The sequence below is a fragment of the Saccopteryx bilineata genome, chromosome 7 (genome assembly GCF_036850765.1).
Source record: "Saccopteryx bilineata isolate mSacBil1 chromosome 7, mSacBil1_pri_phased_curated, whole genome shotgun sequence".
NCBI classification, from domain to species: Eukaryota; Metazoa; Chordata; class Mammalia; order Chiroptera; family Emballonuridae; genus Saccopteryx; species Saccopteryx bilineata.
Window position 1 is genome coordinate 79,989,818 of NC_089496.1, and position 19,627 is coordinate 80,009,444.

At 41.4% G+C, this 19,627-nt stretch overlaps 1 protein-coding gene across 2 annotated transcripts in view; it reads left to right on the forward strand.

Annotated features, from left to right (window-relative positions):
* Positions 1 to 3,258: 3,258 nt before the first annotated feature.
* Positions 3,259 to 19,627, forward strand: part of KIF11 (kinesin family member 11) — a 59,096-nt gene continuing 42,727 nt past the window's right edge. For both annotated transcript variants that reach the window (XM_066239729.1, XM_066239730.1), the window contains exons 1-8: positions 3,259 to 3,525; positions 13,125 to 13,257; positions 14,173 to 14,270; positions 14,354 to 14,432; positions 15,991 to 16,176; positions 16,272 to 16,396; positions 17,905 to 17,995; positions 19,260 to 19,502. In XM_066239729.1, the coding sequence (XP_066095826.1) occupies positions 3,449 to 3,525; positions 13,125 to 13,257; positions 14,173 to 14,270; positions 14,354 to 14,432; positions 15,991 to 16,176; positions 16,272 to 16,396; positions 17,905 to 17,995; positions 19,260 to 19,502 (1,032 nt within the window). In that variant the 5' untranslated portion in view covers positions 3,259 to 3,448. The remainder of the gene's footprint in view (positions 3,526 to 13,124; positions 13,258 to 14,172; positions 14,271 to 14,353; positions 14,433 to 15,990; positions 16,177 to 16,271; positions 16,397 to 17,904; positions 17,996 to 19,259; positions 19,503 to 19,627) is intronic.

Genomic DNA, 19,627 nt, shown 5'->3' on the forward strand with positions numbered 1-19,627 from the left:
GTCAATTTTGTCTTTTTCATTCTCTTGACAGTGTCCTTTACAGTGCAGAAAATTTTAATTTAAAAAAACTTTAGCTTATCAATTGTTTCTTTCATGGATCGTTTTGAATTTGGATTGTATCTAAAAAGTCATCACCAAACCCAAAATCACCAAGGTTTTCAGCTATGTTATCTTCTAGGAGTTTTATAGTTTTGCCTTTTACATTACCCCTGTGACCCATTTCAAGTTGGTTTTTGTGAAGGTGTAAGATCTGGATTAGAGTCAATTTTTTGCCAGAAGCACTTTTTTTTTTTTTTTAACAGGGACAGAGAGAGAGAGAGAGTCAGAGAGAGGGATAGACAGATAGGAATGGAGAGAGATGGGAAGCATCAGTCATCAGTTTCTCCTTGCGACACCTTAGATATTCATTGATTGCTTTCTCATATGTGCCTTGACCACGGGCCTTCAGCAGACCGAGTGACCCCTTGCTCGAGCCAGAGACCTTGGGTCCAAGCTGGTGAGCTTTTTGCTCAAGCCAGGTGAGCCCCCACTCAAGCTGGCAACCTCGGGTCTCGAACCTGGGTCCTCCGCATCCCAGTCCGACACTTTATCCACTGCGCCACCGCCTGGTCAGGCCCAGAAGCACTTTTGTATTTAAAGTTAATCATTACAGAGAGAAGATAGCAGAAGTACTTGTGTTTTAAAGAAATGCCATAAATCACAATGAAATATTTTTTAATTTTTTAACTTCTACTAACTTTGATTTTAGAGAGAAAGAGGAAAGAAGAAAGAGAAAGAGAGAAACATCAACTTCTTGTTCCAATTATTTGTGCATTCATTGCTTGATTCTTGTATGTGCCCTGACTGGGGATGGAACCCACAACCTTGGCCTATCCGTGACAAGTCTAACCAACTAAGCTCCCTAGGCAAGGCCTGATATTTTTTTTTCTTTTTTCTTTTTTTTTTTTTTTTTGAGAGAGGCAGGAAGGGAGAGAGATGAGAAGCATCTACTCATAGTTGTGTCACTTTAGTTGTTTATTGATTACTTCTCATACGTGCCTTGAATGGTGGGCTCAAGCTAAGCCAGTGACTGCTTGATCAAGCCAGCAGCGTTGGGATCAGCTTGATAATCCCATGCTCAAGCTGGTGACCACTGAGCTTTGAACCTGTGACTTCAGCGTCCTATGTCGATGCTCTATTCACTGCACCACCACTGGTCAGGCCTGAAATATATATATATTTTTAAAGATTTTACTTACTGATTTTAGAAAGCGGAGAGAGAAAGAAAAAAAAGGTGGGATAGGAGCAGGAAGCCTCAACTTCTAGTAGTTGCTCCTGGTGTCTGTCTTGACTGGGCAAGCCCGAGATTTCAAACCAGCGACCTCAGCATTTCAAGTCAACGCTTTATCCATTGCGACATTTCTAATGAGATGTAATTCACATGCTATAAAAAATGTCATTTCAGAGTGTAAAATTTGGTAGTGTCTATTCTATTATATTCACAAGGTTGCACAATCGTCACCACTAATTCCAGAACATTTTAATCATCCTAGAAACCTCATCAGCATTAACCCTCTCCCCGCATGTCCTCCTTCTCCAGACCCTGGTAATCATTAATTTACCTTTTGTTTCTGTGGATTTTCCTGCAAATGGAATCATACAACATCTGGTCTTTTGTTTCTGACTTCTTTTTCACTTAGCATAATCTTTTCAAGGTTTATTGCTCCAACCAACTGAACTACCTGGCCAGGTCTTAACATTATATATAAATATAAATATATATATATATTTAAAGCTAGCCTAACAGGCAGTGGTACAGTGAATAAAGCGTCGGACTGGGACACAGAGGACCCAGGTTCGAAACCCGAGGTCACCAGCTTGAGTGCAGCGTCGCTGGCTTGAATGTGGGATCATAGGCATGACTCCAAGGTCGCTGGCTTGAGCCCAAAGGTCGCTGATTTAAGCAAGAGGTCACTTGCTCTGCTATAGCCCCCCTCTCAAGGCACATATGAGAAAGCAGTCAATGAATAACTAAGGAGCTGCAATGAAGAATTGATGCTTCTCATCTCTCTCCCTTCCTGTCTGTCCCTATCTGTCTCTCTCATAAAGAATCCCGCTACAGATAGTTCCATTTTTGAGATGCCGATGAGCGTTCTAAGAGAAATCAGTAGATATCTGACTATGCAGCATCTCCTTTGATCAGCAATCGAACCTTAAGTTTAGAGGTTTTTCTCGGAGGAATCTGAGAGTTTTCCACTCCACCTGGCGGTTAACTTAAGGAACTAAGATGACATCTAGGTTCCTGTGGGCTAAGGGTAGCCCAGAAGTACAGCTTCTAGAATTGACTATGGCAAAACCCATGACTCACTATGCCCGGTACTAGTACACACGTCTAAGCTGTTGAATTACCTTAAACGCTGCCTAGCCGCCCCTGGTACACAGAGGAAAGCCGGAGGTCCGTAAGCGTGGAGGCGAGCCAGCGAGCGCTGCCTGCTGGGATTTGTAGGCTGAGCCTCTCGGACGTTTGCTCAACCACCTCAGCCGATCACTGGGTGCTGCCAGGGTACTTGAAGCAAAGCGCGCCCTGAGCTTCTTGCATTAGTGACTGCGAAACCGTTGTCCGAAAGCGCAAATCTGATCTTACTTTCATGCTTGGAATTATTTTGCAATAGCGATGACTTCTCATCAGTTAAAGGATACATTCAGAGTCTTGGATGCTGCCTCCGAGACAGGGGCTTGTTTGGACCTCTCTCTTCTGTTCTCCCATAGCACCCTCTCACGAGTCTTTTAAAAATTGATTCTAGCGAGAGAGGGAGAGAGAGATAGGAACACCAATCTGTTCCTGTATGTGCCCGGACCGGAGCGAACCTGCAGTCTTGTCGTACTGGGGCAATGCTCCAACCAACTGAGCTAGCCGGCCAGGGCACACAATTGTTTAACAATAATCTAAGTTATTTTACCCGTGTTGGCTCATTAATTCTCACACAGCCCTCCGAAATGATTGCTATTATTTTCATTTTACAGCTGAGCAAATTTTGGGTTAGGGATGTTATGTAATTTGAGCCTCGTCGCGTTGAAGTATCGCACTGTTTACACTCCGTGTGTGTGCCTTTGGATTAACCAGCTCCAGTCCAGGACAGACGGACCAGTTTATTACTTTCCCGCCGGCCACGCCCCGGGGGCGGGGCTATGGTGACGACAGCGCATCCCATGGTGCTTTGTGCGCTCGCGCTGCAATTGGCCAGGCGATTGGGCTCCTTTTTCAAATTGAGGCGACGAGTTGTTGTTCGGTTCTTTGGCCGGCTGGCGGAAGCTAGATTGGTGGGTTGACCGCTCTGGCTGGAGCGAGTGAGACTCTTCGGCCAATCCGAGTGCCTAGTGGAGAACGGGGACACTCAGCTGCTTCTGTCGGTTTCCCCCGCCAGGCGCCTAGATCGGTGTCAGGCCTTGTTTTCCGCAGGGTTCCGTCATGGCGTCCCAGGGAAATTCCTCCTCGAAGAAGAAAGACGAAAAAGGGAAGAACATCCAGGTGGTGGTGAGATGCAGGTAGGGTCATTCGGAGCGCTGGGCTTTGCTGCTGGGCTCCGTCCTGCGCGGTCGGAGGAGAGTGATTTTGTTTGTAATTTCTGAGGGGACCAAACCTTTCTGTTTCATAGTCCGTCGCATTCCATGGGATGAAATGACAGTTTGTTGCTGCGAGGAGTAAGTTAGTGCCTTTTTCAGAAGAACGGATATGTTTGGGTGCAAAAACTTTTTTTTTTCTTTCCACCTTCTAAATTCTTCTAACTAGGCTATTAACATGAGACCGATTAACAGGAGAGAATGTCCACAATTTATTATGGATGTACATGTAGGGATGCCATAAGACAGACCTCAAGACGCATAGGGCATTTACGGTTTAATAATGCCATTTTAGACAAAGGAGAAGGGGTGCAGTGCGCTGGGATTTCAAAGGGAAAGTTTTTTTCTTTTTTTTTGAAAGTTTTTTTTTTCTATTTATTTATTTTTACAGGGGCAGAGAAAGAGTCAGAGAGAGGGATAGATAGGGACAGACAGACAGGAATGGGGGCAGATGAGAAGCATCAATCATCAGTTTTTCATTGCGACACCTTAGTTGTTCATTGACTGCTTTCTCGTATGTGCCTTGACCATAGGGCTACAGCAGACCGAGTAACCCCTTGCTCGAGCCAGCGACCTTGGGTCCAAGCAGGCGAGCTTTGCTCAAACCAGATGAGCCTGCACTCAAGCTGGCAACCTCGGGGTCTGGAACCTGGGTCCTCCACATCCCAGTCTGACGCTCTATCCACTACGCCACTGCCTGGTCAGGCCCAAAAAGCATATTTTGATGTTGCAAATTTAAAATATTTGTGTCAGAGATAATAGTTTAAACTGCTGTATTCAGTAGAATTTGATTACTGTTCTTTAAAATTATGTTCTTTTAAAAAAAAATTAACAATGACAAATAGTATCACAGAACATAGAATGTTATTTATTTCTCCTACTGCTTTTACCAGTGTAGTATAATATAAAACTTCCAATCCAATATTACATGGTCTTATATTCAAGCTAGTTATAATTAGTACCTTAAAAAAATAAAGTTCTAAATATAAAGTTGGAGATTTTTTTCATGTAATATGTACCTCATTGAGGATATACAAGAATTGAAACTAATAGAGATTTTGCTTTTGTGAAAAAAAAAATTATGTTCTTTTTAAAAAAGTAACATAGACAGAGACTTAGGTGTTACTTTTGTATGCCATTTCTTGCAGTTTGTTAGTTTGGAAATAAGACTGCATGCCCACTTTGCAGATGTTTTAGCACTAAGATTGGGATTACCCTACTCTCCATCAACTCTTAAAACGTAATTAGTCATCCGTTTTTTCTAGATGCAATATTTTTTCAATCCCTACGGAACAAGTAAACATCACTGTGTTTAAATTTTAAAAATTAAGTTATAGAGTGAGTTTGTTTTTAAAAGTTCAAAGAGACTACTTAAACCAGTATAACCATCTTATTGTGCTGCAACTTGGTCTCCCCTAGAACAAAGGAGACAGCTTTTTCAGGGTGATTGGATGCAGGCGTTCAAATCTCCTCTCACTGATTTCCAAATAACTTCCCAGTTGTTTTTTTTTTTTTTTTTTTTTTTTTTAAATATTTATTGATTTTATTTTTTTATTTATTCATTTTTATTAGAGAGAGAGGAGAGAGAGAGAGGAAAGAGATAGAGAGAACAGAGGGAGGAGCAGGAAGCATCAACTCCCATATGTGCCATAAAGCCTGGGGTTTCGAACCAGCAACCTCAGCATTCCAGGTCAATGCTTTACCTGGTGTACCACCACAGGTCAGGCCGGCTGTTTTTGTTTTTTATTTTGTTTTTCTTCAAATAACTTCCCTTTTTTTTATTTTTGTTTTTTAGATTTTATTTATTCATTTTTTTTTTAATTTTATTTATTTATTTTTTACAGAGACAGAGAGTGAGTCAGAGAGAGGGATAGACAGGGACAGACAGACAGGAACGGAGAGAGATGAGAAACATCAATTATTAGTTTTTTCATTGCGCGTTGCAACACCTTAGTTGTTCATTGATTGCTTTCTCACATGTGCCTTGACCATGGGCCTTCAGCAGACCGAGTAACCCCTTGCTGGAGCCAGCGACCTTGGGTCCAAGCTGGTGAGCCTCGCTCAAACCAGATGAGCCCGCACTCAAGCTGGCGACCTCGGGGTCTTTGAACCTGGGTCCTTCTGCATCCCAGTCCGATGCTCTATCCACTGCGCCACCACCAGGTCAGGCTATTTATTCATTTTTAGAGAGAGGGGCAGAGAGAGAGAGACAGACAGACAGAGAAAGAGAAAGGGGTAAGGAGCAGAAAGTATCAACCCCCATATGTGCCTTGACCTAGCAAGCCCGGAGTTTCGAACCTGCGACCTCAGTGTTTCAGGTCGACACTTTACTCACTGTGTCAACGCAGGTCAGGCTAACTTCCCAGTTTTAAAATTAGTATATGAAGACCATACTTGTTCCTGTTGCTTAATTTGAAGGTGATTTATTTAGCTTGTTAGAGGCCCTCCAGAGTTTACTGGTGAATGTGTTTTGTGTGTCTCTTTGTTGCTGTTTTAAAAACTCTACCAGCTGTCATCAAATGTTCTGTAAAGCCAAAAGTATTCTTTTAGTATTTAATTCTAAAATTAAAATATTTTTAAAATGTGTCAACAAACTTTCTAAGGTTATTGTGTAGTCACTTTTGGTGACTTAATTGCAGATATCAAAGGCAGTAGCTAGCTTTTTAAACCAAGTGCCAAAGAAGAAATTTAGTAGTAATCTTAAGTCTAGCTAATTACCTCTTGCATTCTAGGGCTTCTGTTAATATTTGTGGGGTTTTTTGTTTGTTTTGTTTTATTTTTTAAAGATTTTTTTATTCTCCCTGGCTGATTGACTCAGTGGTAGAGCGTCAGCCTGGTGTGCAGTTGTCCCGGGTTCAATTCCTGGCCAGGGCACACAGGAGAAGCGCCCATCTGCTTCTCCACCCCTTCCCCTCTCCTTCCTCTCTGTCTCTCTCTTCCCCTCCCACAGCCAAGGCTCCATTGGAGCAAAGTTGGCCTGGGCGCTGGGGATGGCTCATGGGCTCTGCCTCAGGCTCTAGAATGGCTCTGGTTGCAACAGAGCAATGTCCCAGATGGGCAGAGCATCACCCCCTGGTGGGCGTGCCAGGTGGATCCCGGTCTGGCGCATGCGGGAGTCTGTCTGAGTGCCTCCCCGTTTCCAACTTCGGAAAAATACAAAAAAAAAAAAAGAAGATTTTTTTATTCATTTTAGGAGAGAGAGAAAGGAGGGAGGAGCAGGAAGTATCAACTCCCATATGTGCCGTGACCAGGGAAGCCAGGGTTTCAAATCAGCAACCTCAGTGTTCCAGGTCAACGCTTTATACACTGAGCCACCGCAGGTCAGGCAATATTTGTTTGTTTTGAAGTTTTAAAAAAAATCAATAGCCTTTTAAAAGTGCAAATTTATAGATTATTTTGATCAATTAATAAAACCAGCCTGACCTGTGGTGGCACAGTGGATAAAGTGTTGACCTGGAACGCTGAGGTCGCCGATTTGAAACCCTGGCTTGCCTGGTCAAGGCACATATGGGAGTTGATGCTTCCTGTTCCTCCCCCTTCTCTCTCTCTCCCCCCTCTCTCTAAAATGAATAAATAATTTTAAAAAAGCCATGCAATATTACATTTTGTGTGGTTTTACTTAATTTATTCTTTGTTACAAAATATGTCAACCCTATAAAAAGTTATATAAAGAACAATGTAACAGACATCTGTATATCCATCACCCAGATTAGAAATTAAGCAGTCATTTCTCTCTCTCTCTCTCTCTCTCTCTCTCTCTCTCTCTCTGTGTCTCTGTCACATACACACACAAAAGAATTAATTTGCATAGTTTATTGTAGCCTAAGAAGTCAGCAAGATTTCAGGAGAGGAAATATGACTTCACTACTTCATTACAGTGAATCAGTGTTTAGGATGTTCTTTACTTGTATAATAACTATATGAAGAGAAGTTATTATTATTATTATTTTTATTTTTACAGAGAGAGTCAGAGAAAGGGATAGATAGGGACAGACAGACAGGAACGGAGGATGAGAAGCATCAATCATCAGTTTTTCGTTGCGACCCCTTAGTTGTTCATTGATTGCTTTATCTTATGTGCCTTGACCACAGGCCTTCAGCAGACCGAGTAACCCCTTGCTCGAGCCAGCAACCTTGGGTCCAAGCTGGTGAGCCTTGCTAAAACCAGATGAGCCCGCGCTCAAGCTGGCGACCTCGGGGTCTCGAACCTGGGTCCTCCGCATCCCAGTCCAATGCTCCATCCACTGCGCCACCACCTGGTCAGGCGAGAAGTTATTATTTTACCTATACGTAGCTCAAGATAAAGATACAACTTCTAGAGTTGAGAAGCTGATGGTAGGGAGAGTATTTTTTTTTTATTTTTTATGACAGAGATAGAGACAGAGGAACAGATAGGGACAGACAGGAAGGGAAAGAGATGAGAAGCATGAATTCTTTATTACAGCACCTTAGTTGTTCATTGATTGCTTTCTCATATGTTCCTTGAGGGAGGGGTGGAGGGCTACAGCAGACTGAGTGACCCATTGCTCAAGCCAGAGACCTTGGGCTTTAAGCCAGCGACCTTTGGCCTGAAGGCAGTGACCATGGGGTCGTATCTATGATCCTATGCTCAAGCCGGCGACCCGGCACTCAAGCTGGTGAGCTCACACTCAAACTGGATGAGCCTGCACTCAAGCTAGCAACCTGGGGTTTTCAAACTTGGGTCCTCTGGGCCACCTCCTGGTCAGGCAGGGAGAGAAATTTTAAAAATGGAAATGGCTGTGATACAAACACACACACATGCACAAAACACCTCTTTCTGTGGTATACTCTACAGGTTGTCACAAACCCTTTTGGATTTAGGTTATTTTTGGCATTTTAATCTAAACAGGTACTTAGGCAGTTTAGGTCTTAACATATCTGAAACAGTCATATATTTTATATAATTGTATTTTTAAAAAGGGCCAGACCAACTTTCCTTAAACAGTAACCCAGTATGACACCAGTTACCAAATGGAGAACAAACTTGTGATTCTGTATTAAATCAGCAAAGGATATTTTTTGAGAAAGGAAAACTTGGACATAGTTTGGAATAGAGACTTTAGGTTCATTATTCTAAGTTAGCAGTGGTTGCAAATAAGCTAAAGGTAAATCACTTCGAGGAGCTGCTTATAATTTTCTTTGTTAAGAAGATACTGTTGTTTTTTTTTTAAATCCTTGGAAAGATTTTCTTTTTTGTGTGTGGCAGAGACAGAGAGAGGGACAGATAGGGACAGACAGACAGGAAGGGAGAGAGATGAGAAACATCAATTCTTCGTTGCAGCACTTTAGTTGTTCATTGATTGATTTCTCCAATGTGCCTTGACCGGGGGCTACAGCAGACCGAGTGACCTCTTGCTGGAGCCAGCGACCTTGGGCTCAAGCTGGTGAGCCTTGCTCTAACCAGATGAGCCCACGCTCAAGCTGGTGACCTCGGGCTCTCGAACCTGGGTCCTCCACATCCCAGTCCGATGCTCTATCGCTCTACCGCCACCACCTCCAGGTGGAAAGGTTTTCTGAAGTTTATATCCTATCAGCAACAATTCACTCCTGGCATACTCCTCACAGTAGGACATTGGGTCCATGGTGCTGAAACCTTGATTTTTTCAGTGGAGTACTGGAGGCTTTTTTTTGTTTTGTTTTGTACCTGAGGGAGACAGAGATAGGGAGAGAGATGAGAAGCATCAATTTGCGCACTTTAGTTCTTCATTCATTGCTTCTCATACATGCCTTGACTGAGGGGCTCTGGCTGAACCAGTGACCCCTTGCTCAAGTAAATGACCTTTCAGCTCAAGCTAGTGACCTTAAGGTCATGTCTGTGATCTCACACTAAAGCCAGATGTTCCCATGCTCACGCTGGCGACTTCGGGGTTTTGAACCTGGGTCCTCAGTGTACCAGGTCGATGCTCTATCCACCGTGTCACCACTTGGTCAGGCCTCTGGAGGCTTCTCATCATAACTGCTGCCCGTTATTGCCTGGGCTATGTTCTGGGTGCCTGCTGTTGTTTTGCTGGACATCTTTTACCTGAAGTCAGTAAGACATTATGTGGCCCATTGTTTGGGGTTTTAAGTGGTGGAATGAATTTGCCAGTGCACTGCTGCTGCCTCCACCATTAAACACCCAATATCTAATTTTTTTATTTTTTATTTTTTGTATTTTTCTGAAGCTGGAAACCGTGAGGCAGTCAGACAGACTCCCTCATGCACCCGACTGGGATCCACCCAGCACGCCCACCAGGGGGTGATGCTCTGCCCACTCTAGCGCCTGAGGCAGAGGCCACAGAGCCATCCCCAGCGCCCGGGCAAACTTTGCTCCAGTGGAGCCTTGGCTGTGGGAGGGGAAGAGAGAGACAAAGAGGAAGGAGAGGGGAAGGGGTGGAGAAGCAGATGGGCGCCTCTCCTGTGTGCCCTGGCCGAGAATCGAACCTGGGACCTCTGCACACCAGGCTGACGCTCTACCGCTGAGCCAACTGGCCAGGGCTCATTTGGTAACTTAACCACACATCCAGGCAAGAGATTAGTTTAGGGATGCTAAGAATACTGATTGGAAAAGCTGTAAGCACAGGAAAATTCACTCTACTAGATCCTCTTGGCCTACCTCTGTGTATGTGGGTCTTGACTCAGTTTTGTTGGACTTCTAGTAATGCATGCTGTGAATGACATGCATCGTTTAGGTTTCAGCATATTTGACAAATGACATCATGACCAGATTTTACTTGGGATTTGCTGAATTAAACTTCCTGGGATCACAAATGTGGTCTTCTGACCAGTTAAAAATATGCTAGGGAGGTGAGCATATCAGAGTACATAGAGGTATTCTTCTTAAAATAAATAGCTACTTGGTTTGTCTATTGATTAGGGGAAAGATAATTTCTGTTTGGCATATCCTTTCATAATATGTGATACTCATTGGGAAAAAGGAACTCAGGTCAAGCATACATCTCTCCCTTTGGCCCAGATGTGTGTTAGGTACTGTATTTACTGTATTTCCCCCTGTATAAGACACACCCTTTTTTGAAAAATTTGGGGTCTAAAAACTGATTGCGTCTTATACAGTGGGTGAGGCATTTCAAATGCCATAGATGGAACTGAGGACGAAGCAATATGTGAAGACAGTGATTCTCATCAGACACAGATGAGGACAAGCTAATGAATGGGAGTTTTGACAGTGATGAGTTGTATGAATTTTATGAATAAGAAAGAGTTCAATAACTTTATGGAATGCATTTTTTTCAAATTTTGGGCCCCAAAATTAAGGTGCGTCTTATATATGGGGCATCTTATACATGGGAAATACGGTAAATATCTTATGGATGCTACTATATGGACTGTGGTTTTTTGTTTTTGTTTTTTAGCTTTCCCATCATTCCCCTTAGGATGACATCTATTTTATTTTACCTTATTTTTTTTTTTTTTAATTTTTTTTATAGAGAGTAGAGAGAGAGAAACGTGAGGAGAGAGGACCGGGAATCATCAATTTGTAGTTGCTTCTGATATTTGCCTTGCCTGGGCAAGCCCGGGGTTGTGAACCTGAGACCTCAGCATTCTAAATGGTTGACACTTTATCTACTGCACCATCATACGTCAGGCGTATTTTATTAGTTTTTGATATTATTTTTTTCAATTGAATTTATTGGGGTACAGGTTCAGGTGTGCCACTCAGGAATACATCATCTGTATACTGCATCATGTGCCCACCACCCCCAGCAATGTCTCTTTTGTCTCCATTTCCCCCTGTGTTGCCCACCTCCACCTACTTCCCCCCACCCTTTCCCTCTGGCTATCACCACACTGTTGTCTGTGTACATGTTTATATATATAGATATATTTTGCTTAATTAGGGTGACGTCTTTTAAGCAGTGTAGTTTAACGGGTATTGGAGAGCCTACTGGGTGCTAAGCATAGTAGCAGACACTGGGGAACCAGTGATCTAAACAGCATTTCTTTCCCTACACTGCTGGCTGGTTAGTACTATAATGATTGCCAATATCATTAGTCCCACTTTCCTTTTTGTTTTGTTTTGTTTTTTTTATTTTTTACAAGGACAGAGAGAGAGAGAGAGGGACAGACAGGAACGGAGAGAGATGAGAAGCACCAATCATCAGTTTTTCGTTGTGACACCTTAGTTGCTCATTGATTGCTTTCTCATATGTGCCTTGACCATGGGGCTACAGCAGATCGAGTAACCCCTTGCTCGAGCCAGCGACCTTGGGTCCAAGCTGGTGAGCTTTTGCTTAAACCAGATGAGCCCGCGCTCAAGCTGGTGACCTCGGGGTCTCGAACCTGGGTCCTCCGCATCCCAGTCCGACGCTCTATCCACTGCGTCACCGCCTGGTCAGGCTAGCCCCACTTTTCAAACGAGGAAATAGTCACAAAGTGCTCTATTGCCTGAGCATACTAGGTCAGAGTTCTCACTGTATTGAAATGCCTAAGGAGGATTTTAGCTTAGAGGATTACTTCCTCAGGAAGTCTTTGCCATCACCCAGGCCTCTTCCATCTCGCTCTGACCCAATCAGGACCACATTAAATCTTTGCTATATGTTCCTAACAGTACCCTTAACATACACTTTTAAAAACATCACCTCTCTTATAATCATTTGTTTTATCTCACTATTCTTCACTAAACCTCACAGTGTTGTGAGGATAAACTGAGTTAATATATGAAAAGTGCCTGACCAGGTGGTGGTGCAGTGGATAAAGCGTTGGACTGGGATGCTGAGGACCCAGGTTCGAGACCCTGAGGTTGCCAGTTTGAGCATGGGCTCATCTGGCTTGAGCAAAATAAAAAATGCCCACCAGCTTAGACCAAAGGTCGCTGGCTCAAGCAAGGGATTACTCGGTCTGCTGAAGGCCTGCGGTCAAGGCACATATGAGAAAGCAATCAATGAACAACTAAGTTGTTGCAACGAAAAACTGATGATTGATGCTTCTCATCTCTCTCCGTTCCTGTCTATCTGTCTCTAGCTATCCCTCTCTCTGACTCTCTCTCTCTGTCCCTGTAAAGAAAAAATTTTAAAAATAAACTTTAAAAAAACCCCTTAATATATGAAAAGCACTTACAATGAGTACCTGGCACATAGTAAGTACTCTATATATTAGTCATTATTTGTAGCTATTTTTTATTTTGTGCCAGTTATCCTTTGCCAGATTTGTATTTTGAACACAAATTTGGCTTGTTCTTTCTACTACATCATAACTTAACTTGATCAGATTCTAGAATATTGAAAAAGTTTGGCATCTTTTACAAGTTAGTTCTTTTAGCATGTACTCCAAGAAACTGTCAGAATTGTAATGTTTTACATATCTTTGAAAGTTAAAAAACTAATTTTATATCTGGGACTTGAAACCCTTAAAATTTTGTTTCCTTTAGTAATATCATATATTCCCTATCACCAGCAATGTAGTCAAAATGTCACATTGTTCTTTGTCTAAGGTATTAATGAAAATGTTATCAGTAATGTGATAACTAAGAGTTCTTGAATAACATTATATATTTCTTTTTATAGACCACTTAATTTGACAGAGCGGAAAGCAAATGCCCATTCTGTAGTAGAGTGTGATCGTGTGAAAAAAGAAGTTAGTGTACGGACTGGAGGATTGGCTGACAAGAGCTCAAGGAAAACATTTACTTTTGATATGGTACTTACTTAAAATGCTGCTACTTCTCTATTATTCACTAATGTAAAGTTATCCTAGTATTCATATTTCCTCTGATTTATAGTATACAATAACAGATTCCAGTTGACTCTGAGTTGGCAAGGGTTTCTAGCAGGCTGAATGAGTTAATATATTAAAAATAAAATTATTAGAGTGGGTACCTTTAGTTGTTTTTTGTTTGTTTGTTTGTTTTGTATTTTTCTGAAGTGAGAAGCAGGGAAGCAGAGAGACAGAGTCTTGCATGCACTGGTCTGGGATCCACCCGGCAAGCCCACCAGGGGAAAGCTCTGCCCATCTGGGGCGTTGCTCCGTTGCAACCAGAGCCATTCTAGCACCTGAGGTCAGGGAGCTATCCTCAGTGCCTGGGCCAACCCTGCTCCAATGGAGCCCTGGCTGCAGGAGAGAAAGAGAGTGACAGAGAGGAAGGAGAGGGGGAGGGGTGGAGAAGCAGATGGGTGCCTCTCCTGTGTGCCCTGGCTGGGAATCGTACCCAGGACTTCCATACACCGGGCCGACACTCTACCACTGAGCCAACTGGCCAGGGCCGCTAGAGTGGGTAATTTCAAATTTTTTTCTTTTTCTTTTTTTTTTTTTAAAGAATTTTATTTATTGAGTTTTTTATTTGTTTTGGGTTTCTTTTTTTTTTTTTCTTTTTTTTTTTAATTTTATTTATTCATTTTTGGAGAGGAGAGAGAGAGGGAGAGAGAGAAACAGAGAGAGAGAAGGGGGGAGGAGCTGGAAGCATCAACTCCCATATGTGCCTTGACCAGGCAAGCCCAGGGTTTTGAACCGGCGACCTCAGCATTTCCAGGTTGATGCTTTATCCACTGCGCCACCACAGTTCAGGCATCAAATTTTTTTCTTGAAATGCTTTGATCGTTTTTCTTTTTTTGATAGGTATTTGGAGCATCTACTAAACAAATAGAAGTTTATCGAAGTGTTGTTTGTCCAATTTTGGATGAAGTTATTATGGGCTATAATTGCACTATTTTTGCGTGAGTAAAACATTTTTCAAATTGATGAAAGGTTTAGATGTATATGTTTGTTTTTTATTTATCATTTTTGTTAATCTTTACAGATATGGCCAAACTGGCACTGGAAAAACCTTTACAATGGAAGGCGAAAGGTCACCTAATGAAGAGTATACTTGGGAGGAGGTATTTGTTGCTTATAATAGACTTTTCTCTCTAAAGTGGCTGAAATATAACTGAATAAAACTTGAAGGACTTCGTCTTGAAATAGAAAAGTATACCCATGTTAAACAGGAATTTAGGATTAACTACTACTATAGAAAAATTAAAGTTCTGGTATATGGTATGGCTTCTGTTTAAGAAACAGTCTCACTGGGAGAGATTGAACTGATACCTATGGTACAGTTAACTGATAAGAGAGGGGTGTTGTCTATGGCTATACCACCCTGAATGTGCCTGATCTCATATGATCTTGGAAGCTAAGCAGAGTCAGGCCTGGTTAGTACTTGGATGGGTGAAGGGTATACTGGGGACAGAATAGTTGGAACAGATTGTGGAAAATGGAATGTGAGTGGGGCTTGATGGTGAAGACTTTGCAATGAGGGACTGAATCTCATAAAGTTAGCATAGCAAGGGGCAGTATGGGACTTCATTAAGTGTTCAAGAAATTAAGGTCACTGTATTGTTGGCTATTGTAGAGAGCAAATAGTACATTTTACAAAGATTTTCACCAAATGTTTCAATGAATTTAATGACTAAGTTAATTTTCAAATAATTAATGTTTAGGTAGATTCTTTTTTTTTTTTGTATTTTTCTGAAGCTGGAAACAGGGATAGACAGTCAGACAGACTTCTGCATGCTCCCGACCGGGATCTACCCGGCATGCCCACCAGGGGGCGATGCTCTGCCCCTCTGGGGCATCACTCTGTCACGACCAGAGCCACTCTAGCGCCTGGGGCAGAGGCCAAGGAGCCATCCCCAGTGCCCGGGCCATCTTTGCTCCAATGGAGCCTCGGCTGCGGGAGGGGAAGAGACAGACAGAGAGGAAGGAGAGGGGGAGGGGTGGAGAAGCAGATGGGCGCCTCTCCTACGTGCCCTGGCCGGGAATCGAACCCGGAACCCCTGCACGCCAGGCCAATGCTCTACCACTGAGCCAACTGGCCAGGGCTAGGTAGATTCTTTTTTTCTAGAGGTTACATAGTTGAAGCATTAACTTTTGCATGGGTAATAAAGTAATGGAATTGCAATTGTAGGAGATATGGAATAGACTTAAGGCACAATTTCAAAATTTAGAGATTCACAACAGTTTTATTAAGGATAGTTACGTATTTGAGAAACAGTCATGTTTTATGTCAGAGTTAGGGAATATAGGTACTTTTAATGGGCAATTTTTCTGGTTAAAATGGTGGTATTATGTGCTCATGAGAAAAGTTAGAAAGGATAATTGAACTTGACTTTTTTTTTTAATTGACTTTTTAAGTAGCTTAGTTCAGTTGGGTTTTGTGCAGTGCTCAGGCATTAAGTGTCTGGCAGGCATGGCAGATTAGTGGAATTTATGAAGAATAATTACTGTTTAATAGACTGTTGTAAATGACTTGGCTTCTCTAACATTAGGTTATTTTTCTGTTTTGAAATACTTCTATTTACATATACTATAAAGGAGGCCCTTGAAACATGTATTTTGTTTGCCACAGTAAATGCCGTTTTTCCTTTATTTTATTTCTAATTAATATTACAATTTCAGGATCCTTTGGCTGGTATAATTCCACGTACTCTTCATCAAATTTTTGAGAAACTTACTGATAGTGGTACTGAATTTTCAGTCAAAGTGTCTCTGTTGGAGATCTATAATGAAGAACTTTTTGATCTCCTTAGTCCATCGTCTGATGTTTCTGAGAGACTACAGATGTTTGATGATCCCCGAAACAAGGTAACTCAGCTTTGAGAATGAAATATCTGCAAATTTAGTGGCGTGTGTATGTGTGAACCAATTTAATATGTGCTTTTTTTTTTATATTTGGTCAGAGGGGAGTGATAATCAAAGGTTTAGAAGAAATTACAGTACACAACAAAGATGAAGTTTATCAAATTTTGGAGAAGGGAGCAGCAAAAAGGAAAACTGCAGCAACATTAATGAATGCATACTCTAGGTAAGAGAGCTGTTGTCTCCTACCTGCTCTATTCTCTTCATAAGATGAATTACAAAAAAAAATTATGAACTTGGGAGAAGTCAAATTGGGGTAGGTCAAAATATGCGAATCACATACCTAGATTTTATGCTAGACTGTGTGTTTTGGTAATTGGTTTGAGATTTATAGGGAAGCACCAATGTGAGAAGAAAGCTAAAAGGAGAGCAAAGACAAGTTGAACTAGAGTAGAAGTATTAAACTTCTTTTTTTTTTTTAATTTTATATTTTTTATGTAGATTTTCCCCCTCAAATGAAACTGTACATGTGAGCCAGATTAAAGTATGGCGGCTATAGTTGACTTAGGGGTGGAATTCTCAGAGGCTTATCTGAGCCTTAAGGTTTACTCTGAGCATTTTTCTGAAGGCCCTGTGTAAACTTAGAATATAGTTTGAAAATCCTTGGTTTGAGTGAGGATTAGAAGAAAATCAAAAGACTTTATTTTTTTTAGCTTTCTTTAGGTATGATTAACAAAACTGTATATTTAAGTTGTACAACATGATTTCTTTTCAAAGGGCTTCGTTTTATTTATTTAAAAATTTACTGATTTTATAGAGTATGAGAGAGAGAGAGGGAGATAGAAACATCTATTTGTAGATCCACATACTCATGCATTCATTGTTTTTTTTGTGTGTGTATGTGTGTGTGTTTTACAGAGACAGAGAGAGAGTCAGAGAGAGGGATAGATAGGGACAGACAGACCGGACCAATGAGAAGCATCAAACATCAGTTTTTTGTTGCGACACCTTAGTTGTTCATTGATTGCTTTCTCATATGTGCCTTGACCGTGGGCCTTCAGCAGACCGAAGTAACCCCTTGCTCAAACCAGCGACCTTGGGTCCAAGCTAGTGAGCTTTTGCTCAAACCAGATGAGCCCGCGCTCAAACTGGCAACTCGGGGTCTCGAACCTGGGTCCTTCCGCATCCCAGTCCGACGCTCTAACCACTGTGCCACCGCCTGGTCAGGTGCATTCATTGGTTGATTCCTTTATGTGCCCCAACTGGGAATTGAACCTGCAACCTTGGCATTTTGGGGTGATGCTCCAACCAACTGAGTTACCCTACCAGGGCTCAAATGGCTTCATTTTAATGTAGAAAGACAATTTATGATAATGACGTATTTCAGATGGTTCTTACAAATGGAAGATTGATTGTAAGCCCCCCCCTCTAGCACACCAGGCAACTTTTCCACCCCTACCCCACTTCCAGCTTTCATACGTGCCTGAGGATTCTAAACCCAAGTCTTTTCAGGTAGTTTCTTATTGAATTCTACTGGCAGTAGGTACAAGGAAGCAAAAACCTAATCGTTGTTTTATCTACCCTCTATCTTCCCAAATTTTATCGATGTCTTCTGTCAGATATTATCTTTCTTTACTCTTGTGGATTTAGATCTTTCTTGGCTGTTTTTTATTTTATATATAGCAAGTAATATTTTGCATTATAATGACTGGCTAACTTGATCTTGTTTTCTAGTCGTTCCCACTCAGTTTTCTCTGTTACAATACATATGAAAGAAACTACAGTTGATGGAGAGGAGCTGGTGAAAATCGGAAAGTTGAACTTGGTAAGCATCTGCCTTAATACTACTGTTTGATTTTTTTGTTTTGTTTCTCTTCCTTTTTTTTTTTTTTTTTTTTTGACAGAGACAGAATCAGAGAGAGGGACAGATAGGGATAGACAGACAGGAAGGGAGAGAAATAAGACACATCAATTCTTCATTGCAGCACCTTAGTTGTTCATTGATTGCTTTCTCATATGTGCCTTGACTGGGGGGCTACAGCAGAGTGAGTGACCCCTTGCTTAAGCCAGTGATGATAGGTTCATGTCTATGATCCCACACTCAAGCCAGTGACCCTGTGCACAAGCCTGATGAGCCCATGCTCAAGCTGGCGACCTTGGGTTTTCAAACCTGGGTTCTCTGTGTCCTAGTCTGATGCTCTATCCACTGCGCCACCGCCTGGTCAGGCTGTTTTGTTTTTCACTCCAGCTTTATTGAGATATAATTGACAAAATTATTTATTTAAAGTAGTACAATGTTATCTGCTATACATATACTTTGTAAAATGATTACCACAATTAGATTAATACATCCAGTACCTCAAATAGTTACTTCTCTTTGGTGAGAACGCTTAAGATGTACTCTCAGCAAATTTCAGTATAGTATTAACTGTACTAGTGTGCATCAGATCCTCAGAACTTACTCATCACTGCAGGCTTGTAATCTCTCTGTCTCCCCCACGTCTCTGCTCCTCATAACCATTATTCTACTCTCTGCTTCAATGAGTTTGACTTTCTTTTTTTTCCTGATTCTACATATATGTGAGATCGTACAGTATTTGTCTTTTTGTTTTTCTCTGTCTGGCTTGTTTCACTTAGCATAATGTCCTCTAAGTTCGTCTATGTTGTAAGATTTTCTTTTCTCATGGCTGAATAATATTTCACTGTGTGTATATACCACATCTTTATTTATTCATCCATGGACACACTTAGGTTGTTTCCATATCTTGGGTATTTTGAATAATGCAATGAACATGTCAGTGCAGATATCCCTCTGACATACTGATTTCATTCCCTTCAGCGGTATACCCAGAAGTGAGATTGGTAGTAGTCTGCTCTGTCTTTCTCGATTCCCTCATAGAGCAGTCTGAAATTTAGTATTTCTAGACAATATTTTTGTGGTCACTGAGTTATTAGCTTTGTAGTGGGTTGTTAATTATCGAGAAACTGTTTTTCTGGCTATTTACTATGTTATATATAATAAGAGAATAAAAGTATTTGAATCCAAATCCAATAGACTGACAACTTTTTTCTTTTTTTTTTAATTCAAGGTTGATCTTGCAGGAAGTGAAAACATTGGCCGTTCTGGAGCAGTGGACAAGAGAGCTCGGGAAGCTGGAAATATCAACCAGTCCCTGTTGACTTTGGGAAGAGTTATTACTGCTCTTGTAGAAAGAACGCCTCATGTTCCTTACCGAGAATCTAAACTAACCAGGATCCTCCAGGATTCGCTTGGGGGACATACAAGAACATCTATAATTGCAACAATTTCTCCTGCATCTGTCAATTTTGAGGTAAGCCCTTTGAAAAGTATCTGTAAATATAGTGGCTGTAATACTTATTTAGCTATCATATTATTTCCAAAGTTCACTAAGTGACTTTATTTTATTTATTTTTAATTTTTTAAAAAATATTTTAT